The following is a 26773-nucleotide window of genomic DNA, read 5'->3' as shown; positions in this document are numbered from 1 at the left end:
CCTTTTTGGGAACAAAACTGGAATATACATGCTTAATACTAATGCATAAACAGCATCAAAATGGAAGTAAGCCCAGTCCTTATTGGAAACCAATCTTAGCACATGCACTATTGATTATCAATAGCCCCATCTCTGAAAAACCAGAGGAGAGATCAAATAAATAATATTCTACACACACATTTTATTGTTGATATAGCTACAAAAACAGGCAATGATGACAAAGCAACATTATCTCTTTCTCAGTGCTTGTTTGAAAATGTAATGGAGATATTTTTCTCTTTCATTTTGAAGGTAGAGTCTTAAGATAAATAAGATCCTTATCCTGTGTACTAGGCAGTATTATTAACCCCATTTTAAAAACAGGAAAACTGAGATTCAGAGAGAGAGGAAATAACTTTCCCAAGATCACGTAGCTACCATGAGACAAGACAGAAACCTCAACTGAGCTTTTCTAACTCCAAATCTATATCCAGGTCTGCCCCTAACATTTGAAAGGCCAAGGGAAAGTGTACAAATGGGGGAGGCCCCACCTTACAGCTCTGTCCCTCATTGAGGAAGAGCTCATATGCATGTGGATGGACATCCCAGTGTGCAAAATGTTCTTTTCTCCTATGCCTCTCCTCTGCCTAGCTGTCCTATAGGAATCCCATGATGACCATGGTCATCCCACAGAGTGTACACAAGCAGTATAGTCTACTCTCTGGAAGATGAACCTAGGAAGAAGCCCATGCAGGTTCTGGAAAAGGGTTTGGTAAATGGGCAGCGAAATATGGGGTTCTAGATACCTAGAACATGGTCTGCTTTGGAGGAAAGGGGCACATCCCCTCAGACCAGCAGACTTCTTATTCCTTAGAGAAGGGAGTCCTCTCAAGCATAGAGACCAGGGCAGGGGCTCTGGTTTTCTAGGTCTAAGGATTCTATTGTCCAAAGTTCTCTTTAACTCCAATACAATCTTATGAACATCTGAAATCTCAATCTCTTTTGTTCTTAAAAAAAACCCCAGTAAATTATCAAACCAATACTCCCTTAATCAAATAAAATCTTACCTTTACTCCTGAAACAATTACTCCATCTGCTGATTTAACCATGTTTTTAAAGAAATCTTCAAGTTTTTCTTTTTTATTTTTTCCTCGTACACTCAACTGAAAGAAAAGTAATTTAGCTTAGCATTTTTTTAGGTTATAAATTAGAAGTAATGCCTCCTTTATTCTTTGATATAAAAATGGCAATCTCAAAAGAATCTCAGTTTTTAAACTTAATAAAATGGTGACTCATCATGTATATCAATGATTTTCACACTTTTTGATATAAAAAGAGTAGTTTGTTAATAGTATACTCAGGAGTCATTCCCAAAGATTCAGATTCAGCTGATTGACAACAGGCCTAAATATCTCAATTTTTACAAGCACATCTGATAATTCTGTTTCAAGTAGCCCCCTTACCATACTTTCTTATATAATATAAAGATAACAAAATTCAGGAATTCCTTTAAACATGTGAACCTTTTTGGGGGTACAATATAACATCAAATGATTCTGTAAGAGCTCTGAAAATATGTTCTGCAAATTCCTTACTCTCACTAACTACCACTTCTTGTCCTATTTTCGGGGTCGACATTTTATAGTATAAGGGACACAAAAGATGACTTTAAATGGCATGAATGGTTATACCTAAGGGCAAAACTGAAAAACAGTCCCACATTTTGGCCCCTATCACTTCCTACATCAGGGTGCCTGTGAATAAATACCTCATCTAATTTCCTTAGATACTTTTGTGGCTTCAATACCCATTTTTATGTGAATGACTCGCAAATCTCTATCACTACCCTGAAGTTTTTACTGAACCCTAGATCTAATTTCCAACTGCCTACATCATATCCTTACATGGACATTCTACTAACTTCATATAAGTCTAAAATACTATTTGTCACAATCTAATCTCCAGATTTCTTTTCCCTATCTGATTCAAAGCCCCTCTCCCCAACCAGTCTCTCATACTCTACATGTTCACTAAATCCCCATACTTGTCATTAAAATCTTGACATATTCTACAACTTCTTTTCTCACAGCAGAAATTCACCAGCAAATGTCTGAAATCTGTCCTCTTTCATTCCCACTGTTCTAGTAAAAATCCTCATCATCTCTTGCCCAGAAAATCACATTAGACTACTAGTAATATCCCTCATCTCTTCATTCCAATCCATTCTGCTGCCTGGAATAACTTTCAAAAATCAAGTTTTGAGCATTTTTTCCTTAGACTCAAAAACTTTAGTCTTGTAATGCCCACAGGATGAAAGCCAATCTCCTTAGCATGATATTCAAGATTTTTGACAATCTGGCTCAACTTACCTTTCCATCCACCTCCCTACCCCCAAAGAACCCTATGTTCCAGTCAAATGGTTCTCCAAAGAAGCTCTGAACTTGTGGTCTCTCCTCTACTTGAAATGGCATCTCCCCTCCTGCTGAAAATTTTACTCAGGCTTAAAAGGCATCCCTTCATGAAATTCTTTTTAAAACAACCAGTTAAGACTACATGATCCATCTTTAGGCCTCCCAATGCACTCTGATCTTTTTTTGTTTTTATTTTTTATTTACTTATATACCCCCCACACCCCTCACCCCACTCCTCCCCCCATAACAACAACCTCCTCCATCATCATGAGACATTCACTGCACTTGATGAATACATTTCTGAGCACCGCTGCACCTCATGGTCAGTGGTCCACACCATAGCCCACACTCTCCCACAGTCCACCCAGTGGGCCATGGGAGGACATGCAATGTCCGGTAACTGTCCCTGCAGCACCACCCAGGACAACTCCAAGTCCTGAAAACACCCCCACATCACATCTTTTCCTCCCACTCCCTACTCCCAGCAGCTACCATGGCCACTTTCTCCACACCAATGCCACATTTTCTTCAATTACTAATCACAGTAGTTTATGAACAGACTATCAGTAAGTCCACTCTAGTCCATACTCTATTCCTCCATCCTGTGGACCTTAGAATGGTTGTGCCCACTCCACATCTATATCAAGAGGGGGCTTAGATTCCACATGGATGCTGGATGCAATTCTCCTGCTTTCAGTTGTAGGCACTCTTGGCTCCCTGGTGTGGTGGTTGACCGTCTTCACCTCCATGTCAGCTGAGTGGGATAAGTCCAATAAACCAGAGTGTAGGAGTTGCAAGTCTGTTGGACTCAGGGTCTGGCTATCACATGGTCAGTCCAGAGATTCAGGTCCCCTGGGTATACACTAAACCCCAGCACCAACTACAGATCCGTTAAAAGTAACAGGAGAGGCTTGTGGACAAAGATCACATCTGAGTCCAGCTCCATCACAAAGAAACACAAACTCCAAAGTAGGGCCAAATGACATGGCACGAACTCCATCTGCCATGACCATAGAACCCATGGGTCTCTGTAGCCCTCAGAAGAACCAATACCTGGGGTTGTATCTACTTTATCTGTCTCTGGGACTCTGCTGAGGTGTGCATAAGGGCAACCCCTCTGATAACCTCCTGGCTCTTTTTGGAGATTCACAGCCATATACATTCATTTGTCCTTTCCAGTTCCCTCTTTTATTCAGGTTAAAAAGCATTTTTAACTCCTGGTATTACATGTAGATTAAGATATTCTGCTGGTCCAAGTTGACCCTTTTATTCAAGGTCATTTTCTAGTTACATCATCAGCTGGTACTTGGTAGTAATCCCTCGGCGCCAGGGAGGCTCATCCCTGGGAGTCATGTCCCACGTTGGGGGGGGGGGGAAGCAACACATTTACATGCTGAGTTTGGCTTCGAGAATGGCCACATTTGAGCAACATGGAGGCTCTCAAGAGGTAACTCTTAGGCATCCTGCAGCTCTAGGCCTTGTTCTTATTTCAGGTGCACAGGCTTATAAGCATAGTCATTAGTATCAAGGGCTCATTGTTGGACCTTCCTTCTTTTTTGGTCTTTGCCATTGCACTTGGGGGATTGTTGCTGTTCCTTTAGGGACTGTGATAGAGCTCCCCTGGCTAGGAATTCAGCACTCCTTCCGTTGTTTTTAATTGTAACCACTATGAAAATATCCAAACATTTTTATGTACCCTGGATATATGCCCTGGAGAACTCCCTGCCAACCATGTGTCCTCTGTCAATAACATCCCACACCAGTATTCCTCCCCTGCCACTGTTGAACCATTGAACCTCTCTGTGATCCAAAACTTCCTGCAAAGTGAAGCCCAATATATTGCCAGGTTCCATTAGTAGTAAAATGGAATATAGTGATGAGTTTAAAGGTTAGATATAGTATACATATTAATTTAGAAAAATTAAGGTAAAAATAAATTGGGGTATCAAAAAATTTAAAAATGCAAAAGCTTTGTGTTTGATGTTCTGCCTTCCATCACTGCAATGTTGCCCTTTATGCAAACTGGCAAGGCAACTTCTTCCGTCTTTTCCTCAGTGTCTACATCCTTTCTTTTTCTTTTCTTTTCCTAATTACTAAGCTTATCTTCACAAAAGTTTTAGATCACAGTAATTCATATATACAATATACAGTAATCCCACATATCCAACATAAAACCCTTTTCCCTTCCACAGCAATAATCTTTTTACATGTTCATACTATATTTACTGAAACTGATGTACAGATATTCAGACAATAGCTTTCAAACAAGGTAACATTTGGGTTTACATTGTGGTTTATATTTTAGACTATACAATTTTCTAAATTTTTAGTTATCTTATGTTTTACATTATGATTTACATTTTAGCCTATCAGCCCCTATACATTTTTGGTGTAATTTAACATGTCTTATATCCATCCTTGCATAATCTTACAGAACACTTCTATTGCCCTCACAGTTACAATGATTCCATCTATTTAATACCTCTTTCCCCCTCCCCTCAGGGCCTACAGTGACAGTCAATCTTCGATGCTTGAAGGGCCATGATCAGAGATACTTGCAACAGTGTTGAGGGCTTGACATGCTCAACTGCCCGAATGCATTGGGAGCCACCATTTCTCTCGAGAGACACCATTCCCTCTATTTGAGAACATCAGTCCTCCCCAGGATGTGGGTATACCTTCACTCTCATTATATGGGTCTCTATCCAATGATATAACCCACTATGGCAAAATGAGCACTCACACACTCCCCAGAAGCCTGTCCTGCGTTAGATTATCTCCTTTAAGCATCTTAAACAGGTAACCTTCCTTATTATATTTTTGAAAGTTTTCTCAGCATTATACTCTCAAATACCTGACAATCTCCTGTGTTCATATCTTTTTTTGTTTTTAATTGCATTATTGATATTAACCAATTAACTCACTCAACAAATAATTAGTGAATGTCTATTACAGTCATGTACTGTGCTAGATGCCGGGGATACAAAGATAAGGAGTGGTCATACTTTCAAATAACTTCTGGTGCAGAGGAGGATACAGAGAAGTAAGCATATGAATAAAATAGGGTGTGATGAGTATAATGTTAGAGGTATGCATAATGTGCTAGGGGAACATCCATTGGGAACTTAGCAGAAAAAGAGAAAGAAAAAACTAGAGATTGACCAGTTAGGAGGCTTTTCAATAACCCTAGTAAAAATTATTAAAGTTGGAACTAATATTTAGCTCTGGCAATGGAAAGAAGTGGAAACATTTGTAAAATAATATAAGAGTAAAAGAAACAGGATTTGGTGGCTTCTAATAGGAACAGGAGTATGAGAAGTCATGGGTAATTTTCAGGTGTTTAAGAACTATATAGATGGTGATACCTTCTTTGAGACAGAGGATATAAAAGAAAGCATAGGTTTGAAGAAGAGTTCAGCAGAAGGCGAGATGAGTCTAAGATACTAAGGATAAACATTGAAATGGAGCTTTTCAGTAGGCTGTTTAATATACAGGGCCGGGACTCAGGAGTAATAGAGACTTGTAAATCAACAGCAATTAGAGAAACTCTAGAACTCATCTAGTCTATTGAACTAGAAGAGGAACTCGTAGACTTCTAGAGAACTCAGTAAGGGACCCTGGGAAGGATCAAACTTAAGTGAATGGGAATATGGGAAAAAATCCAATGCAGGAGGGAAGTGGATATAACTCAATGAATAGAGCTTCCGTCTACCATGTAGGAGGTCCAGGGTTTGATACTCAGGGCCTCCTGGCCCATGTGGCAAGCTGGCCCACATGGAGTGCTGACACATGCCAGAAGTGCTGCCCTGCACAGGGGTGCCAACCATGCAGGAGGGCAGACTGCCCAGGAGTGGTGCAGCACACATGGAAAGCTGACGCAGCAAGAGGACGCACTGAAATAGAGGCACAGAGAAGTGACAATATGAGACACAGCGAACTAGGGAGCTGAGGTGGAGTAAGAGAATGGTTGCCTCTCTCCCACCCTGGAAGGTCCTCGGATGCGTTCCTGGAGCCACCTAATGAGATCACAAGAGACAGAGAAGAACATACAGTGAATGGACACAGAGAGCAGACAATGGGGGGGCGGGGAGGGAAGAAATAAGAAAAAAAACTCCAATGCAGTAGACTGAGCAGTAGCTAGAGAGTTAATACAAAAAAACTCAGGAAAGAATGGTGCCACAGAAACCAGAGGAGGAATTTCAGAAGGAAACAGAGGTCAAGTATCAAATTCCAGTGAAATTAAAACAAAATGCTTAAAAAGTGTCCTCTGTGGTTAGAAACAAATAGAATAATGATGTGGTACAAATGGTTTTAGTAAAGGGTTGAGGGAAGAATCCAGATTTCAAGTTGAATGGAGAGTAGGAAGAAAGGAAATGGAAATGAATCAAGATAGGTATAGCAGTTTGATATTGTTTATGAATTCCAAAAAGACATTGGAATATATTTGTAAACAGGTCTGTCCCTTTGGGCATATTAGATTATATTGGGCTCTGAGATTTCACTTTTACTTGATAATGATTAAGGATTTGATTGGGCCACATCGGTAGGACATTAAGTCCCTGCCACCTTGGTGGGCAAGGACTCACTGAGAAACCTCACTGCAGAGAAAGGAGATTGGAGTTTGGAGCTGGAGCCCTGGGAAGTAAACACAAAGAAGAGCAGATACATGAAGAAAGAGAGAAGGCTCCATTAGACTGAGTAAAGGCCCTGGGAAGAGTGACGAGCCATTCGTCTGATAGTCTAACAGGTGACCTTGTAGAACAGACCAGCTGAGCCTGGAGAAGAATGAATCCTGAGAGAGAGATGAGAATTATCCCAGCCTACAGCTGATATTGGAAGAAGCTGGGACCCAAAGCCCTTGCCGGCATCTTGCTCCAACACATGGCAACAGACTTTGGAGAGGGAAGTAACTTACACTTCATACCTGGTAAGTATAAGCTTCTACCCCAAATAAAAACCCTTTTTAAAAGCCAACAGGTTTCTGGTACTTTGCATTAGCATCACTTTGGCTGACTAATACAACAGCTTTTTTCTGAACTTTCTGCATAGATATGAAGAAAGGAGAAAGATTGGCAAGTTAGTCTGAAGTAAAGTAAGGTAAGAGAAGGAGATGGGAGAAACAATGTTTATAGGTTATGGGAAAAGAGAGGTTGAAAATCAGAAGAGATTCCAAAGACACAAAGCACATTGGATAAAACAAATTTAGAAATATATCTTAGTCAAAATGGAAAGGTACAATGTAACATACCATATTAACAGACTAAAAGAAAAAAACTACATGATTGATACAACTGACACACAAAAAAAAGCATTTGGCAAAACCCAACATTTTTCTTAATAAATAACATTCAACTAACTAGGAATATAAAGAAACTTTTTCAACCTGATAAAAAGCATCTTTGAAAACCCACAGTTAACATCATATTCAATGCTAAAAGACAAAGCTTTTCTCCTAAGATCAGATATGAGACAAGGATTGCCCACTTTCACCACTGCTATTTCATATTGTACCAGTTCTTGCCAGAAAAATTAGGCAAGCAAAAGAAAAAAAAAAGGCACCCAGTTTGGAAAGGAAGAAGTAAAACTCTATTTGCAGAAGACATGGTATTATTTAGAAAATACAAAATTACACTAAAAAAATGAGAGAAAATAAATGTGTGTGGCTGTGAAGGTGGTTGAGAATTGTGGGGGATAAAGGAAGTTTAGGGATTTGATTTCTGATAGGCATCCACCTTCCTGTGAGCAAGGTCTTCATCTGATTGAGAAGTACTGTGAGTTGAATTACCTTTTCTGGAAAATGGCAACTAGCTTAGAGACATAAGCTTGGTATAAATGATAGAAAAGGCACTCTAGGCTAGATGGACAAAGAAAGACAGGAAAGCTGCTTACAGTAAAAAAACACAGTAGTTCAGGTATACAGATGAGTCAAAGAATAGACATAACAGGAATAAGGAAAAAGAAAGCTGTGAGGATAAGGTTGTTATTTGGAGACATAATACTAGGGTTTAAGAACTCAGAAGTGAAGTAGTTCAGGATGATGACAAGGTCCTAAGTGTGGCCACAAATATAGGTAGCAACTGAATGGAGGCTGGGGTGTTAAATAGGCCTGATAGACTCAGATCATACCTACTGAAATGGAGATAGTACACAGCTACATAAGTAAAGCAATACTAAAGGCTATGACGCCTTATAGCAGTGACCATTTCTCATACAACTAAGTGCCAGAACAAGTTTTTCTAGGCCTCTTATATGCTCCCATGGCCTTTTTAGACTTCAAGACACTCTAGCCCTACTTTAACAGCTCATTAGTCCTTCCAACCCTTCTGGAAACCTAGATACTAGAGTAGCACTTAAAGATTTCTTATGGGTAAAGATTTGGGGAAAAAAAAACAAAAACACACCAAAAAACCAAAAACAAAAACCAGCATTAAATACAAGACTGAAAAAAATCTTTTAGGGAAACGGATGTGGCTCAACGAATTGGGCTCCCATCCCTGGGTTCAACGCCCAGGGCCTCCTGGTGAGGGCAGCTGGCCCACACAACGAGCTGGCCCATGTGGAGTGCTGGCCCACGTGGGAAAGCTGCTCTGTGCAGGAGTGCCGGCCAATGCAGAGAGCTGCCGCAGTAAGATGATGCAACAAGAGACACAGAGGAGAGAAAATAAGAAGACATAGCAGAACAGGTAGATGAGGTGGCGCAAGAGAGCAAGAGAAAAAAATTTTTTAGGGGAGCAGATGTAGCTCAAGTGGTTGACTGCCTGCTTTCATGTATGAGGTCCTGGCAGGTTTGATCCCTGGTACCTCCTAAAAACAAAATAAACCAATGAAAAAACCAACTCTCACTGGGGAGCAGATGGACCTCAGTGGTTGAGCTCCTGCTTCCCAAGTATGAGGTCCTGGGTTCAATACCTAGCACCTCCAAAAAAAAATAAATAAAAAACCTTTTAATTTTGAGCCTATAATCTTCTAAAACCTAACAAACTTCAGGTTAATTATTTAAAAAACACTTGCAAAATATTTTCCAGTCCTTATCATTTTTTAGGCTCTCTCCAAAACACCATTTGCTGATATTAAGAAGGTTATTATAATTCATCAAGATCTTTATCACTAGTTAGCATATGTTTGTTGGGAGAAAATTTATTAAATCCTAAGATTTTTTCAAAAGCTATTTACGGGCAGCAGTTGTGGTTCAAGCAGTTGAGCACTCGCATCCCCACGGGAGGTCCAGGTTCGGTTCCTGGTGCCTCCTGAGAAGACAAGTCGATTCAACGAGGTGATGGATAAGCAGACATAACAAAGAGAGAGCAGATATGGATCAAGCGTTTGGGTACACGCCTCCCAAGATGTCATCCTAAGATGACAAGAAGACACGATGAGCAGAGACAAGGAGCAGACACAGTGAGCAGAAAGATGAGGGAGCCATCTGGGGGTGGGGGTGGGGAGTATTTAAAGAAAATAATTAAGGGGAAGAGCTGTGGCTCAATCGATTGGGCTCCCATCTACTATATGGGAGGCCCTGGGTTTGTGTCCCAGGGCCTCCTTGTGAAGGAAAGCTGGCCCAAGACCCGTATGGAGAGGCAAAGCAAGATGACACAACAAAGGGGAGACAAGCAGACACAGAAGGACACGCGGCAAATGAACACAGAGAGTAGACAGCAAAAACAAGCTGCAAGGGGAGAGGGGTGGTAAATAAATAAATAAATAAATAAAAATTTTAAAAACGCTATTTAAACCTCTATAAGGCTTCAGAAGACTCCAAATTCAAATTTAAGCAACAGTTAATTTGGTAACTTTATTTATTTATTTTTTTTAAGTTCTAGGGGTGGGGATTGAACCTGGGATCTCATATGTGGGAAGCTGATGCTCAACCACTGAGCCATATTAATTCCCCTGAGTTGGTTTTTTCATTCATTTGCTTGTTGTTTGTTTTGTTTTTAGAAGGCATCAGGAACCAAACCCAGGCCCTCCCATGTAAGAAGCAGGCGCTCAAATGCTTGAGCCACATCCACTCCCCAATAAGCTTATTTTTAAGAGGTTCATCTTTCAGGATGGCAAACAATCCCCAATAAAGTACAATAACATGATCTACCACCATGTCTTCAGTTAATCTACTCAGGTTCTACTGATACACTGCATCACTGCTGAAAAAGCATCATTTTAAACTGCCTTAAAATATAAGAGCACTCTAAAAACACGTTAAATCATTTCCAACTACTCGTGCCTTTCCCAATAACTCTTTAAAAAAATAAACTTTGATTACTGCTTTAATCAATTCAATTTAATACTCACATCTTGATTATATTCCAAGAAGACATGGAAATTTAAATCTTTTCTCAAAATTGGATGTGCTGCCACACGGCACAGGAACACTTCATGCATTGCAACTGTCTTCTTGAATATTGCCAAATATTCACTGGAAACAAAATACAAAATTAAAGGTGAAAAACCTGCATCAATTAGAAATCAACTGTTATAAAATATTTCAGCAAATACTCCTTGGATTATTTCAAATGCAAAATTAGAGATACAAAGATTTATGTAAACAAGGGTTTTAGTTGAACTGTTAAATATATAAATTCCAGCTCTGAAAAGACTTCGTGCTAGTTAATATTATTATATTTAAATGTTAATACTTTTAAGTTTTATAACTCATTCTTATTATGCAAGTTGATGATAAAGGGGTATGTGTTTTCAGCTCCAAAGTAAATTATAAACTATTTGATCCAACCTAAATGATTAAATTTTTGGATAATTATTGCTTTTACATACTTTAGCACAAAAAATATCAAAACCAAAACCAACAGTAAGCATATTTTCAACATTAGTAACTATTTTCATCTAATGACCCAAACACACAAGAAAGAAACGTACTATGAGACTGAATTTTTTGTTTAAAATATTTTAATACATCATCAGTGAATCACAGTGACCATATAGTAATATATGTCAGTTTGAAAAAAATAAACACTCAAGGAAAAGGCCCAATATTCTTGCTTTGACTACGTGCAAGGAGGATAAATTTTACATACCAGCAAACCAGCAGGACCAATGTTGGGAGAAGTTTGATCTCTGTGAGGGTAGTCATTCAGTGAAGACAAAAAAGAAGGATGCAGAGGATGGAGGTAGCAGTAGAATAAACCCAAGGTTCTCTGTTATCCAACCCCTAACCAGACCACAAAAGAATCATGATCAGGGCCACTGGAAAATCACAGATTCTTCAATATTAATGTGCTCTGCTAATTTCCAGTTTTCAGACTTAAAACCTATAAATTTGTATCCGTCTGCTATCAGACTACTGCTTGTATACAGCACTGACAGAATTCTTAAAACATCTGGCTCCTTAGACTCTGCCAAAACCTACTTTGCTAATTTATCTTTTCAAGAGCGTACAGTATTTTGAATAGGAGTCTAGTGGCAATGGGAATATGCACTTAAAAACTGAAAGTGGAAGAAAAAAACATTTCATGAAGGGGAGAAATGACCAGAAAAGAAGTCATGGAGATGATGACAAGGCACAGAAAATATTTCCTTGTACAACTCTCAAAATACAGAGAATCCAAAATTGTTTTACATGTTTAATAAAAGGGAAAAGATTCTGTTTTCACCCAGATATGTTAAAAATGAAATAGGTTATTATATCAGTTTCTTTCAAGGATTTAATCTATTTCTAGAATATATGAAATTAATAATTAAATGAAAAACATTTGAAAATTATTCCCCCTTTCTTTGTGCCCTTCTTTCTACTATAAGCAGAGAAGGGGGAAATTATACACACATACATACTTTTTAGGAAAAGAAAATATGTGCGAAGAGTTGCTCAATGAATACTTCTATTAGACAGAGAAGTTTTAGTAGTATGACAAACTGAAAAAGAGAACTAGATCAATAGTGACTAAGGACTCGTAAATTAAAAAAACAAAACAATTTATATTCTATTTTAAAAAGTCATGTTTCCCTTTCTAAATTTTTCTGTAAACTTTTGGATCCCCCATTTTCAATTTTTAGAGTCTTAAAAGAATTTTTACAATACAGATAATTATTCTATAATTTTCTTGTAGGCTCTGATCATGACTGTTAACACTAGGTATATGGCTTAAATCTGAGTGTTCCAAAAGAGGTCAATATTGTGAAATGATTATAAGGATGGGATATCAGAGAGTACAGATAAAAAAGACTTTAAAGCAAGCACGATTAGCAAAAGCAACAACAACAACAAAACCACATACGCTTCCAGTTCCTGTTTCATCTTTGTGAATTCTTCCTTCGTCATAGATCCTTCTCCTTCTCCAAGCTTCTGTAGTTTTTCCCTTGAAGCATCAAAATCAGGTCTCGGTGGTGCTGGTGGGATCTATAATGGCACCAAGTCATTAGTTTTAAGGGATTATTTTCTTTCTTGTAGCAGTTGTACTACTGTCACAAAGACTATGTCTGCGAGACCTAAAAGCATCCTAGATAAACTGGATACCAGGAACATCCAAATTCAAACAAGCATATTTGACTATTCACAGAAATTAAGACCCTTGAGTTCCTTTACTCCAGGAAGACACAGAGCATGTCTAACTTTCTGGTATTATTAATAGAACAGTAGTTCCCTAACTTCAATCTACAGACTCCTATGTGGTAATGTAGAGTTCTCAAATTCATATGTGTACTAAGCTCAGACTATAGACTCACTGAATGAATGTCTAGCAAATAAGTCTAAAACTTTTCAAAAGTATATGAATATTTGATTAAATACAAGTGTTATTTTTAAAAAATAATGAATTCGTAGTAGCTTTCTGCTATTGTGCATTTTAAAAAATTAATGACTAAAACAATATGATCCAGGAGGGATAGTAAAAAGATTGGAGGAGTATATCAGAAGCAGAAAGAACTGCCTTAAAAACAGGATAATAAGACAAATTGATGACAAACCTCATTCTGTTCACTCACAGTAAGGGAGTAAATGAGATCTAGACATATCATTCAAGAGAAAGATGTAAGAAAAGTAAGAACTGTTAAGAGGAAAACAAATGAAAGCAAAGAAAGCAAGTGAGATAAAAGGAAGAAAAAATACGTAGGGGAAAAGTTAAAATAAGAATGACTATAGGAAAAGGGTTACACTAAGGAAAGCAATAGGGAAGAAAGCATCAAGTATGATTCAGCACACATTCATACAGCATCCACTATGTACCAGGTATGACACATATAAATAAGGTCTGGGTCTTCGAGGAGTATTTGTCCATGGAAAGGAGAAAGTAGTATAAAAGTGTCATCAGACAGGAAGATAGGAAAATTACAAACTACTGGTTTCCTAATTGGAGGGAATTATATTTTGTTATGGTTTGGAAGTATGTTGTGTGAACTCCAAAAAAAGAAAGACAGAAAGAAAGAAAGAAAGAAAAAGGAAGGAAGGGAGGAAGGAAAGGAATAAAGGAAAGGAAAGAAAGGAGAAGGAAGGAAAAGAAGGAAGGAAAAAGAGTGGGGGAGAAAGAGAGAGAGAGAGAAAGAGAGAGGTTTTTTAAGTGGCGATTAAAAAAAATCAGTTTGCTAAAAATGCTAATTAAGATTTCAAAACATAATAAAGTATCTAAAAATTTCCTGGAAAATGGGATTAAAATGGAATCTCAATACTTACAATGTAACCTGCATAGTCTTCATTTTCAACGAAGGAATCATGAAGCCAGATAAATTCCTCATGTTGTCGAACAACAGAAAACTCGTTTTGTTTAAAATTTGGCAGTGAGCTCTGCAAGGACAGATATTCTCTTGAAATATGAAAAATTATACTAAAGTCTTTAAAGACATGTTATATCTTACTTTTTAAAATTAGTCTCTATATAAGAAAGACTATTAGTACTTTTTTACTATTATGAAAATCCTGAAACACTGACAAAATTTTCCTGGGATCTTTGGGGAAACAAGTTAAAAGGCTCTTAATATATTATTCTGCTGTATTTATTTAAAGTTACCCTATTAATGTTTATTAAACCTAATTATTCAAGCAAAGAAAAATAGATCTGCAATCTGAAAATGTCTTAGAACTAAAATATAAAATAAATAATTTGTAAGACAGTGCTTTTATTAATTGAAAGAATAAAACAAAATTGAAAAAGATGAGAATGGTAAAAGATTTTAATAAAAATCTAGAGAAAACTGAATTTACATTATGTCTAGGTTTTATGATAAATTCTTAAAATTTATGAACTTTAAAAAAAGTACAGGGGGAAGCAGATGTGGCTCAAATGACTGGGCTTCTGCCTACCATATGGGAGGACCGGGATTCAATCCCTGGGGCCTTCTGGTAAAGGCATGCCCATGCAAGTGAGTCATGCAGCAAGATGATGATGCAAAAAAGAAGTACAGGGGAGTGGATATGGCTCAAGAGGTTGAGCTCCTGCCTCCCACATGGGAGGTCCTGGGTTCAGTTCCTGGTTCCTTCTAAAAAAGACAATGAGCAGACATTGAGCAAAAACAGGCAAAACAACAAGCAGCAACGAGCAAAAACAAAAACAAGCAGGGAGTAGATGTGGCTTAAGCAGTTAAGCACCCAGGTTCAGTTCCCAATGTCTTCTAAAGAAAAAACAGACAATGAGCAAAAACAAAACAAAAAAAACGAGCAGACAATGAGCACACAATGAGCAAAACAACAAACAGATGAGGGAGTCACCTGGGAGTGGGGGTGGTAATTCATTTCCCTAACACTTTTCTTGTTAATGTAGCAGTAAATTATAAACTGAAATATAGTCTCTTTCCATATTATGTTCAAAACCAAAGTTTCAGTCAACAGATTATTACACATTAATATTAGCATAATAGCTAAAATATTCCAAAATACAAAAATCACATTTACCTTTGTGTGAACAGTAAATTTTACTTTATCCCTCTCACTAAGGGCATCAGAAATGTCCACCTGCAGAGCAGCATCACTTTGAAGATCTACATTTATTGCTTTAAGCTAAAAAACAAAAAACAAAAAACAATTAAAACAAATATTCTCTGTGCTTTCTTTTCTTTAAGACAATGGAGTAAAGAGTTTATTAAGAAACAAGAAAACTAGAAATTAGATAAGTACACGACCCACATGGGTTGCAGACATGCTACAGGGTGAGAGTTGTGGACGTAGGCCCAGGTTAGGCCTTTTTAAGACCTTATCTTCTCCCCTTTCCTAATGTTGGGGAGGGGCCCCACTTGTTAGCTCTGAGTGGCCAACGGCAAGGGCTTTTGTTTGAAGTTATCCAGGGCGTCCCTTTGACCCCAGAAAGAGTTCCAAATGGGACCTCATGGCCAGGGATCTTTCCAGCTTTTTTGTTTGTAGTAGGGGGTTTCTAAGAGAGGTCTCATGGTCATATTCTCTGCCAGGTACCAGCTGTTTTTCCTCTTTCCCTATACTAGCCTGCCTCAACTCACTCCTCAGAGTTTACATCATTATTCCTAAGGGGGCGCTAAAGGACAATGGTTATTCTTCTGTAGCTGCTTCCTGTTGGTTAGGGGCAACAATCCCTGCCTGACAAAGTGTAAAACCCTCTCTCTGGCTATTCTCTTGAGGTTGAGGGAAGATGGGTCTGGCACCATGGATGGCGCTAGATGAAATCCCCGCATGACTGATTATCTTGTTCTGGAAGGTGTTTATTTGAGGTCATTGAAATTTCAAGGAAAAGTCATTTCTGTTATGACTTGCTGCTTTTAGAATTCTTGATGCTCAAGGTGGGAGGCGCCCCAATCCCTAGACCTCGGAGACTAGGACTCCAGCGGCCCCTGGACTGGAAGAGTGGACGTCCAAATACCGAGGGTCGAGAATTCCACAAGGCAGCAATTTCCTCAAAGAGTATGGGATCCCTCTGAAATCTGCCCTGTTCTTTTAAAAAAATAATTTCATTCCTGTCCAGACAATAAGAATGCAAAAGAGAAAACAACAAAAATAGCAAAGAATCTTAAATCTAAAAGTATTCAGGTTCACTTAGTCCATATATTTTGAGACAGGTGTTTTGGGTAAGATTAGCATTTATCCAATTTTCATTCCACACTATTTGACTATACTTTGCTTTGTATGAGTCACTGAGTATGGTGGTTTGGAGCTGTATGTACTCCAGAAAATCATGTTTTTAAAGACAATCCATCCCTGTGGGTATGAACCTATTTAAGTAGACCCTTTTGATGAGGTTACTTAAATTAAGGCATGGCCCAAGACGGGTCTTAATCCTCTCTTCTGGAGTCTTTTATAAGAATATGAAATTCAGATAAAGTGAGATAAAGCCACAGGAACAAGAAGCAGAAATCAACAGAACCCAGAAGGGAGAGACCAGGAGACACCACTGTGTGCCTTGACACATGGCAGAGGACTCAAGGATCGCCAGCAGTTGGTCTTCGGGAAGAAAGCATTGCCTTGATGATGTCTTGATTTGGACACTATCACAGTCTCAAACTGTAAGCTAATAAATTCTCATTATTAAAAGCCAACACAACTCCCGGGAAGATGGAGGATGAAAAAGACATGGCACTCTCTTCTCTAGAAAAATTAACTAGAAGACAGGCTGAAACAGCCTGGAAAAAGATCTTCTAAGGGATTAGACACCAGGTGAAGACTGGAGACTGCCCAGAGGAGAGAGGAACAAAGGAGGGGAATCATGATGGCAAAACTCTGAGTTGAAACCAGTGGCTGCTGCTGCTGGCACCCTCCCCTACACTAAAGAAACTTTAGAATACTGAGGCCTCTGGGTCTGTGGCTACAGACAAAGGGGGCTCCAGAGATCCACAGCTCCAGGAAAGGGGAGACGGAGGGACATAGCCTAAAGCTGACTCAGCTTCTGGCCCACAAAGTTGATCTGGCCGGGTGGGACAGAGTCATTGCCCTGGAAGCTGGCACAGAACCACAGAAAACTGACTCTCTCAATCTCCCTCTCTTCTTGCCACGACTGATAGTTGAGGACACACCTGCCCAGGAAAGTAGAGAGAGAGGGCCATAGCCTAAGGCTAACTCAGTTTTTGACCCACAAATTTGGTATGCTATGTCCCATGAGCCATTCCTGGCTGGGTGGCGTCACACCATTGTTTGCCTTGGGAACTGGCAAGGGGCTAAAAAGATACAACCCTCCCAATCTCCTTTTCTATTAACCTGGACTGATCGCTGAGAATGCAGAGGGGAGTAGAAATATTTCCTACCCAGGAAAAGGTAGGGGGCTGCCAGAGAAGGCTGGAGAACTGTCTCTGAGAACGTTTTTTGAGTTTCAAAGCTCTTAGTCTCCAGGCAGGAACCTCTATCACACTGATGTGGTCTGTGTTGCAACACATTCCAACCAGGCATTAAGCTGAGGGTTGCCAAAGAGCGCCATCTGCTGGCAGATCAAGGAAGTGCATGTGAGAAAATTAAGAATAAGAAAGAAAGGCTTTTTCTGGCCTTTAAAAGACCTCCTCCAAGGCCCCAGGAAGTGGGACTGTAACCCATTACTTGGTCCAGAGCCCAATTTTGAGCAACTAACAGGAAAATTCTAACAATCCAGGTCAAACCAAGAATAAAAAAGCAGCAATAACAGTCTCCCAACATTAAATCCCAATGGAAGAGAAAGAAATTGAGCGTCTGAGTAAACTACATCCTAATCAGATGCCTAGACAGCAGGAAAAAAAAATTATAAGGCATACTAAGAAAATGGAAGACATGGCCCCAAAAAAGGAATATATCAAAGCCCCAGAAGAGACGCAGGATTTGAGAGAACTAATTAATGAGATGCGCACAAATTTCCAAAATCATATTGAGCTGAAAGATAACATGGCTAAAGAAAAAACGACATCAAGAAGACACTGAGTGAATGTAGAGAAGAATTTGAAATCCTGAAGAGAAAAGCAACAGAGATCATGGAATCAAAGACACAATAGGTGAGGTCAAAAACATATTAGAGGCACTCAACAGCAGACTCAAAATGACAGAAGAAATAGCAAGTGATACTAAAGACAGAACAGCTGAAATTGGAGAGAGAAAAGAATGGAAAAAAATGAAAGGGGCTCAGGGAGTTAAATGACAACACAAAATGCAATAACATATGTGTCATGGGAGTTCCAGAAAGAAAAGAGAAGGGAAAAGGGGAAGAAGGTGTATTTGAGGAAATAATAGAAATGTCCTAATTCTCACAAAAGAAATGAATTTACATGTTCAAGAAGCACATCATATCCCAACCAATAAATACGAATAATCCTACTCAAGACACATACTACTCAAAATGTCAAATGTCAAAGAAAAAGAGAAAATTCTTAGACCAACAAGGGAGAAGAAAACCATCATATACAAGGGACATCCAGTAAGACTTAGTGAGGATTTCTCATCAGACACTAAGGAGGTAAGAAGACAGTGGTATGATACAACCAGGATACTGAAAAAGAAAAACTGACAGCCAAGAATTTTTTATCCAACAAAACTGTCATTCAACTATGTAGGTGAGTAAAAAATATTCACAAACAGAAACACAGAAGAGAGGGGTCTGGAGGAGAATACAGAAAAAGAATAGCCCAAAGGATAACAAAAAGAGTAAAAAGACAGACCAAAATATGACATATGAAAACCAAAGAATAAAATGGTGGAAATAAATAATGCATTTACAGTAATATCATTTAATGTGAATGGATTAAACTCCCCAATAAAAAGATAGAGGCTGACAGAATGGATTAAAAAACATGAGCCATTCATATGCTGTTTACAAGAAACTCACCTTAGACCCAGGGACACAAACCGGCTGAAAGTGAAAGGGTAGAAAAAGATACTCCATGCAAATAGTAACCAAAAAAAGAGCAGGGGTAGGTATACTAATATAGGACAAAACAGACTTCAAATGCAAAAAAGTTTAAGAGATACAGAAGGCCATTATATATTAATAAAATGGATGATCCACCAGGAAGATATAACAGACATAAATATCTACGCACCTAACTAGGGTGCCTCAAAATACATGAGACAAATTGGGAAAACCACAAGGAGAAATAGCCATCTCTACTATAATCACTAGACTTCAACACACCACTCATATCATTAGATAGAACTAGACGGAAGATCAACTAGGAAACAGAGAACTTGAAAAATATGATAAATGAGTTAGACCTAACAGACATATATAGAATGCTGTATCCAAACTCAGCAGGTTATACATTCTTCTCATGTGCTCAAAGATCTTTCTCCAGGATAGACCACATGTGTGGAGGATGAACAACACACACCTAAATAATCAGTGGGTCAAAGAAGAAAGTACAAGTGAAATAAGTAAATATATTGAGACAAATGAAAATGAGAATATAACCTATCAAAACTTACGGGATTTAGTGAAGGCAGTCTTGGGAGGGAAATTTATAACCCTAAAAGCCTATATTAAAAAAGAAGAAAGAGCTATACTCAAAGATTTAACTGAACAACTACAGAAACTAGAAAAAGAACAGCAAATCAATCCCAAAGGAAGCAGAAATGAAATAATAAAAGATTAGAGCAGAAAGAAACATAGAACAAAAAAATAGAGAAAATCAACAAAACCAAAAGCTGGTTCTTCGAGAAGAGCAATAAAATTGACAAAACTCCTAGCTAGAATAACAAAGAAAAAAAGAGAGAAGATACAAATAAATACAATCGGAAATGAAAGGAGGGAAGTTACAACTGACCCCGCAGAAATAAAAAGGATCATAAAAAAGTATTATGTGAAACTGTATGCCAACAAACCAGACAACCTAGATGAAATGGAGGAATTCCTAAAAATGCACAAACCATCTACACTGATGCTACAAGAAATACAAGAACTTGGCGGCGGACTTGGCCCAGTGGTTAGGGCGTCCGTCTACCACATGGGAGGTCCGTAGTTCATAACACCGGGCCTCCTTGACCCGTGTGGAACTGGCCCATGCGCAGTGCTGATGTGCACATGGAGTGCCGTGCCACGCAGGGGTGTCCCCTGCGTAGGGGAGCCCCATGTGCAAGGAATGCGCCCCGTAAGGAGAACCGCCCAGCGTGAAAGTGCAGCCTGCCCAGGAATGGTGCCGCACACACGGAGAGCTGACACAACAAGATGAAACAACCAAAAGAAACACAGATTCCCATGCCACTGGCAACAATAGAAGCAGACAAAGAAGACGCAGCAAATAGACACAGAGAACAGACAACCAGGGTGGGGGTGGGGGGAAGGGGAGAGAAAAATAAATAAATATTAAAAAAAAAAAAAAAGAAATACAAGAATTTAACTGACCACATTTAAAGAGATTGAATATGTCAAAAAAAATTTCCCAGTAGGGAAGCAGCTATGGCTCAATCAATTGGGCTCCCGTCTACCATATGGGAGGCCCTGGGTTCATGTCCCAGGGCCTCCTTATGAAGCCAAAGCTGGCCCGTGTGCCATGAAGAGCTGATGGCCCAGGCACTGCGGAGAGCTGGCGCAGCAAGATGACACGACAAAGGAAGACAAGCAGATACAGAAAAAACGCACTGCGAATGGACACAGAGAAGAGACAGTAAAGAAAGGAACAAGCCATGAAGGGGGGGGGAGGGATAAATACATAAGATCTTTAAAAAAAAAATTTCCCAACAAAGAAAAGCCTAGGACCTGATGGCTTTACAGGTAAATTCAACCAAGCACTTCGAAAAGAATGAACATCAATCCTGTTTACATTTTTCCAAAAAATTAAAGAGGAGGGAAAATTACCCAATACATTTTAGGAAGCCAGTATCACCCTAATACCAAAACCAGATAAAGACACTACAAGAAAATTACAGACCAAACTCTCTAATGAACACAGATACAAAAATTCTCAACAAAATACTTGTAAATCAAATCCAACAGCATATCAAAAGACTTACACATCATGACCAACTGGGATTTATCCCTGGTATGCAAGACTGGTTCAACGTTAAGAAAATCAATCAACGTAATACACAACACTAATAAATTGAAGGGAAAAAAACACATGATCATCCCAATTGGCAGAAAAGGCATTTGACAAAATTCAGCATCCTTTTTTTTAATAAAAACACTTCAAAAGATAGGAATAGCAGGAAAATTCCTCAATATGATAAAAAGGAATATATGAAAAACCCACATCCAACATCGTACTCAATGGGGAAAGGTTGAAAGCTTTCCCTTTATGATCAGGAACAAGACAAAAGATGCCCACTGTCACCACTGTCATTCAACATTGTACTAGAATTTCTAGCTAGGGTAAATAGACAAGAAAAATTAAAGTCATCCAAATAGGAAAAGAGGAAGTAAAACTCTCGCTATTTGTGGATGACCTGATCCTGTATTTAGGAAATTCTGAAATGTGTCTGCCACAAAGCTACCTGAGCTAATGAATGAGTTCAGCAAAGTGGCACTACACAAAATCAACATGCAAAAATCAGTAATGTTTTTGTACACTAGAAATAAACAATCTGAGGAGGAAATCAGAGGAAGAACTCCATTTACAATAGCAACAAAAAGGCTCAAATATGTAGGAATTAATTTAACCCAAGAAGTACAGGACCTATATGCAGAAAACTACAAAACAATGCTAAAAGAAATCAATGAAGACCTAAACAAATGGAAAAACATTTTGTGTTCATGGACTGGAAGCCTAAATATTGTTAAGATGTCAACCTCACCCAAATTGATTTACAGATTCAATGCAATACCAATCAAACTTCCAACAGCCTATTTATAGAAAAGGCAATTACCAAATTCAATTGGAAGGGAAAGTGCACCTGAATAGCCAAAAGAATTCTAAAAAAGAAGAGCGACATGGGAGAAATTTCACTGCCTGACCTTGAAACATATTACAAAGCTACAGTGGTCAAATCAGCATGCTACGAACAAAAACAAAACAAAACAGCATGGTACTGGCATAAAGAGAGACATATTGATCAGTGGAATAGAACAGAGAGTCCAGAAATAAACCCTCACCTATATGGTCAACCAGTTTTTGACAAACCTACCAAGTTCACGTTAACAGGACAAAACAGTCTCTTCAACAAATGGTGCTGGGAGAACAGGATATCTATAACCAGAAGAATGAAAGAGGAGAGCTGAGATAGCTCAAGCCATTAAGCCCCTCTTTGACATGGGAGGTCCCAGGTTCAGTTCCTGGTGCTTCCTAAAGAGAAGATGAGCAGACAGCAAGTGCAAACAATGAGGGGCAAGGGTAATAAAATAAAGTTTAGGGAAGCAGCTGTGGCTCAATTGACTGGGCTCCTGTCTACCGTATGGAAGGTCCTGGGTTCACATCCCAGGGCCTCCTTGTGAAGGTAGGCTGGCCTGTGCCTGTGGAGAGCTGACAGCCCACGCCCACGAGCAAGATGACGCACAAAGGGAGACGAGCAGACAGCAAGCAAGCCGCAAGGCAGGGGGGAATAAATAATAAATCTTTTAAAAAATAATAATAAAATAAAATAAAATTTTTAAAAGATGGTATTGGCTATTCAGGGCCACTTACTTAAAAAAAAAAAAAAGAATGAAACATGATCCCTATCTCACTCCCTACACAAGAATCAACTCAAAATGGATCAAAGACCTATAAGTAAAGGACAGGACCACAGAACTACAAGAAGAAAATGTAGGGGACCTCTTAAAGACCTTGTGGTAGATGGTGGTTTCTTGGATCTTACACCCAAAGCACACTCAACAACAAAAAATTAGATATGGGACCTCTTCAAAATTAAAGACTCTTCTAAAAAATATTTATTTATCCCCATCTTCCCCACCCCCCACCACCGCTGCTTGTGTTCACTATCTACTTTCTGTGTCCATTCGCTGCATGTTCTTCTCTGTCTGCTTGTCTTTTCTTCTCATCTTCTCTTTAGGAGGCACTGGAAATCTGATCCCAGGACCTTCTGATATGGCAGAGAGGCACTCAAATGCTTGAGCCACCTTAGCTCCCTGGTGTGTTGTCTCTCTCATTGTCTTTCTTTTGTGTCTCTTTTTTTGTTGTTGCATCATCTTGTTGCTCTCTGCGTGGGCCAACTCACCTTCACCAGGAGGCCCCAGGAATTGAACCCGGGATCTCCTATACGTTAGACAGAAGCCCAATCACTTGAGTCACACCCATTTCTCAAAATTAAAGACTTCTGCATCTCATAGGACTTTGTCAAAAGGGTGACTAGGCAGCTGACTGAGCAGGAGAAAAATATTTGGAAATCACATGTCTGATAAGAGTTTAATATCCTTAACATATAAAGAGATGTTATAATTCAACAAAAAGACAAACGACCCAATTAAAAAATGGGCAAAAGACTTGAATAGATATTTGTCCAAAAAAATACAAATGGCAAAAAAACAAATGAAAAAATATTCAACATCACTAATGATTAGGGAAAAGCAAATCAAAATTATAATGCAATATCATTTCACACCTATCATAATGGCCCCTATTAAAAAGACAGAGAACTACAAGTGTTGCAGAGGATGTGGAGAGAAAGAACACTTATTCACTGTTTTTTTTTTTTTTTAAAGATTTATTTATTTTATTTAATTTCCCCCCCTCCCCTGGTGGTCTGTTCTTGGTGTCTGTTTGCTGCGTCTTGTTTCTTTGTCCGCTTCTGTTGTCGTCAGCGGCACCCGCTTCTGTTGTCGTCAGCGGCACGGGAAGTGTGGGCGGCGCCATTCCTGGGCAGGCTGCCCCCTCCTTTCACGCTGGGCGGCCCTCCTCACGGGCGCACTCCCTGCGCGTGGGGCTCCCCCACGCGGGGGACACCCCCGCGTGGCACGGCACTCCCTGCGCGCATCAGCACTGCGCATGGCCAGCTCCACACGGGTCAAGGAGGCCCGGGGTTCGAACCGCGGACCTCCCATATGGTAGACGGACGCCCCAACCACTGGGCCAAAGTCCGTTTCCCCTTATTCACTGTTGATGCGAATGCAGAATGGTACAGCCACTGTGGAGGACTGTTCGGCATTTCCTAAAGAAGTCGAATATAGATTTGCCACGTGACCCGATAATACCACTACTGAGTATATACCCAGGAGAACTGAGAGCAGTGACATGAACAGACATCTGCACACTTAAATTCATAGTGGTATTTTTTTTTTTAAAGATCCGCTTCTGTTGTTGTCAGCGGCACGGGAATCTGTGTTTCTTTTTGTTGTTGTTGCATCATCTTGCTGCGTCAGCTCTCCGTGTGTGCCGTGCCATTCCTGGGCAGGCTGCACTTTCTTTCGCACTGGGCGGCTCTCTTTACAGGGTGCACTCCTTGTGCGTGGGGCTCCCCTACGCAAGGGGCACCCCTGCGTGGCATGGCATTCCTTGTGCGCATCAGTGTTGCATGCAGGCCAGCTCCACACGGGTCAAGGAGGAATGGGGTTTGAACCACGGACCTCCCATGTGGTAGACGGACACCCTATCCACTGTGCCCGCGTGGGCCAGCTCCACATGGGTCAAGGAGGAACGGGGTTTGAACCGCGGACCTCCCATGTGGTAGACGGACACCCTATCCACTGCGCCAAGTCCGCTTTTTTCATGATGTCAAAAGATGGAAACAACTCAGGTGTCCATCAACTGATGAATGGATAAACTGTGGTATAGTCACACAATGGAATATTATGCAGCTGTAAGAAGAAATGAAGTCATAAGCATATGACAGCATGGAAGAACCTGGAGGACATTATGTTGAGTGAAGCAAGCCAGACACAAAAGGATGAGTACTGTATGACTGTGTTACTATGAACCAAATATATTGTGTAATATATTGTATGATTCCATTTATATAAAATGTAAATATAAATCAATTTCTAAAGATGAATTTTGACTAGTGGTAACATAGGGCTACGAAGGCATGCTAAGGGGTGTGGAGTTTTTCTCTTTGGAGTAATGAAGTAATTTTAAAACTTTTTGTTGAGGGGAAGCAGGCTTGGCCCAGTGGATAGGGCATCTTTCTACCACATGGGAGGTCTGCAGTTCAAACCCCGGGCCTTCTTGACCCGTGTGGAGCTGGCTCACGCGCAGTGCTGATGCATGCAAGGAGTGCTGTGCCACGCAGGGGCGTCCCCACGTAGGGGAGCCCCACGTGCAAAGACTGTGCCCTGTAAAGAGAGCCGCCCAGCGCAAAGAAAGCACAGCCTGCCCAGGAAGGGCGCCACACACACGGAGAGCTGACACAAGATGGTGCAACAAAAAGATACAGATTCCAGTGCCGCTGACAACAACAGAAGTGGACAAAAAGAAGAACACACAGCAAATGGACACAGAGAACAGACAACTGGGGCGGGGGGGGGGAAGGGGAGAGAAAAAAAATCTCCAAAAACAACAACAACAACAAAACTTTTTGTAACAAATGCACAACACTGTGATTATACTAAAAGCCACTGATCAGACTTTAGATAGATTGTAAGGTATGTGAATACAGCTGAATAAAATTGCTTAATAAATAATTGTTCAAGAACAGCCAGAAATAGCAGCTATGTACAGCAGGGGAAACAGAGAGATTGAAGAGTGAACAAGTTCCTTGTTTGTCCATTTTTTGCTTATTATTATTAGTATTGAAATAATGAAAATGCAGTACTAATGACTGAAGTTTTGAACGCACAACTGTGATTATACCAAATACCACAAATTATACTCTTTGGATGAATTGTATGATTTATTAATATGTATCAATAAATCGATTTGGGAAAAGAAAAAGCCAACGCATTTCATGTTATCTGCTTTGAGCAGCCAAGGAAACCGAAACACTGAGCTAACCATGATTCACTATAGTTTCACCCAAAAAGTAAACTATTATCTAAGAAGACAGTCCACTGAAGCTCATGTTCTAAAATTAAGGCACATGTCTACTTTTAAGAACAAGAAAATTAATAAAAGAATTATTAGCCAATAATTTAAACTCTATTGCTTCAATTCAGACATATAAAACTATTAAATGTATGTAAAGTGCTAAGAAAAATGCTAACATGTAATAAGTAATAAATAATTCCTTTGAAATGAATTAAATTTCACATTTTACTCTATCAGCTACATTTGAACAACTGGATATATTTCTGATTTTAATGCTTCCATTTATTTGTGTGTAGATTTCCTATTTACAATTCTTATCATAATTCTACTTACAATTCTTAGACTTTTATCCAGTTTCCTTACCCTTTAAACAATAAATCTTGTAACAATTTGGCTAATTTGGAGATTATAAGAGACATATAGACTAAAAGCTAAAGTCAAAGCTGGATTCAAAGACAGGAAATATTTAAAGTCTAATTAACTAGCCTGTTTCAAATACTCTAGTGGTAAAATCCAGGCTTATTTCAGGTATCTCACCTACTCATTAGCATTATGCTGGATTTCCAAATTTCATTTATAACCTAAGTGAAAATAATGTTGGAGGCCAAATTGTTTATACTCTGATCTCACTTATATTTTTTAAAACATATGCTTATTGGGTAGTGGATGTGACTCAAGCGACTGAGCTCCTGCCTACCACATGG

The 26773-nt window shown here is 39.3% G+C and overlaps 1 protein-coding gene across 1 annotated transcript in view; it reads right to left on the bottom strand.

Annotated features, from left to right (window-relative positions):
- SNX6 (sorting nexin 6) overlaps window positions 1–26773 on the bottom strand; it is an 89568-nt gene that overhangs the window by 52161 nt on the left and 10634 nt on the right. The window contains exons 3-7 of the mRNA XM_004467893.4: window positions 15223–15327; window positions 14008–14118; window positions 12617–12738; window positions 10680–10803; window positions 1047–1142 (exon numbers count right to left, since the gene is read on the bottom strand). Of these exons, the coding sequence (XP_004467950.2) occupies window positions 1047–1142; window positions 10680–10803; window positions 12617–12738; window positions 14008–14118; window positions 15223–15327 (558 nt within the window). The remainder of the gene's footprint in view (window positions 1–1046; window positions 1143–10679; window positions 10804–12616; window positions 12739–14007; window positions 14119–15222; window positions 15328–26773) is intronic.

Source organism: Dasypus novemcinctus, chromosome 3, assembly GCF_030445035.2.
Source record: "Dasypus novemcinctus isolate mDasNov1 chromosome 3, mDasNov1.1.hap2, whole genome shotgun sequence".
NCBI lineage: Eukaryota > Metazoa > Chordata > Mammalia > Cingulata > Dasypodidae > Dasypus > Dasypus novemcinctus.
Note: the sequence above shows the minus strand (reverse complement) of the source record. Positions and strands in the feature narration are given on the sequence as shown.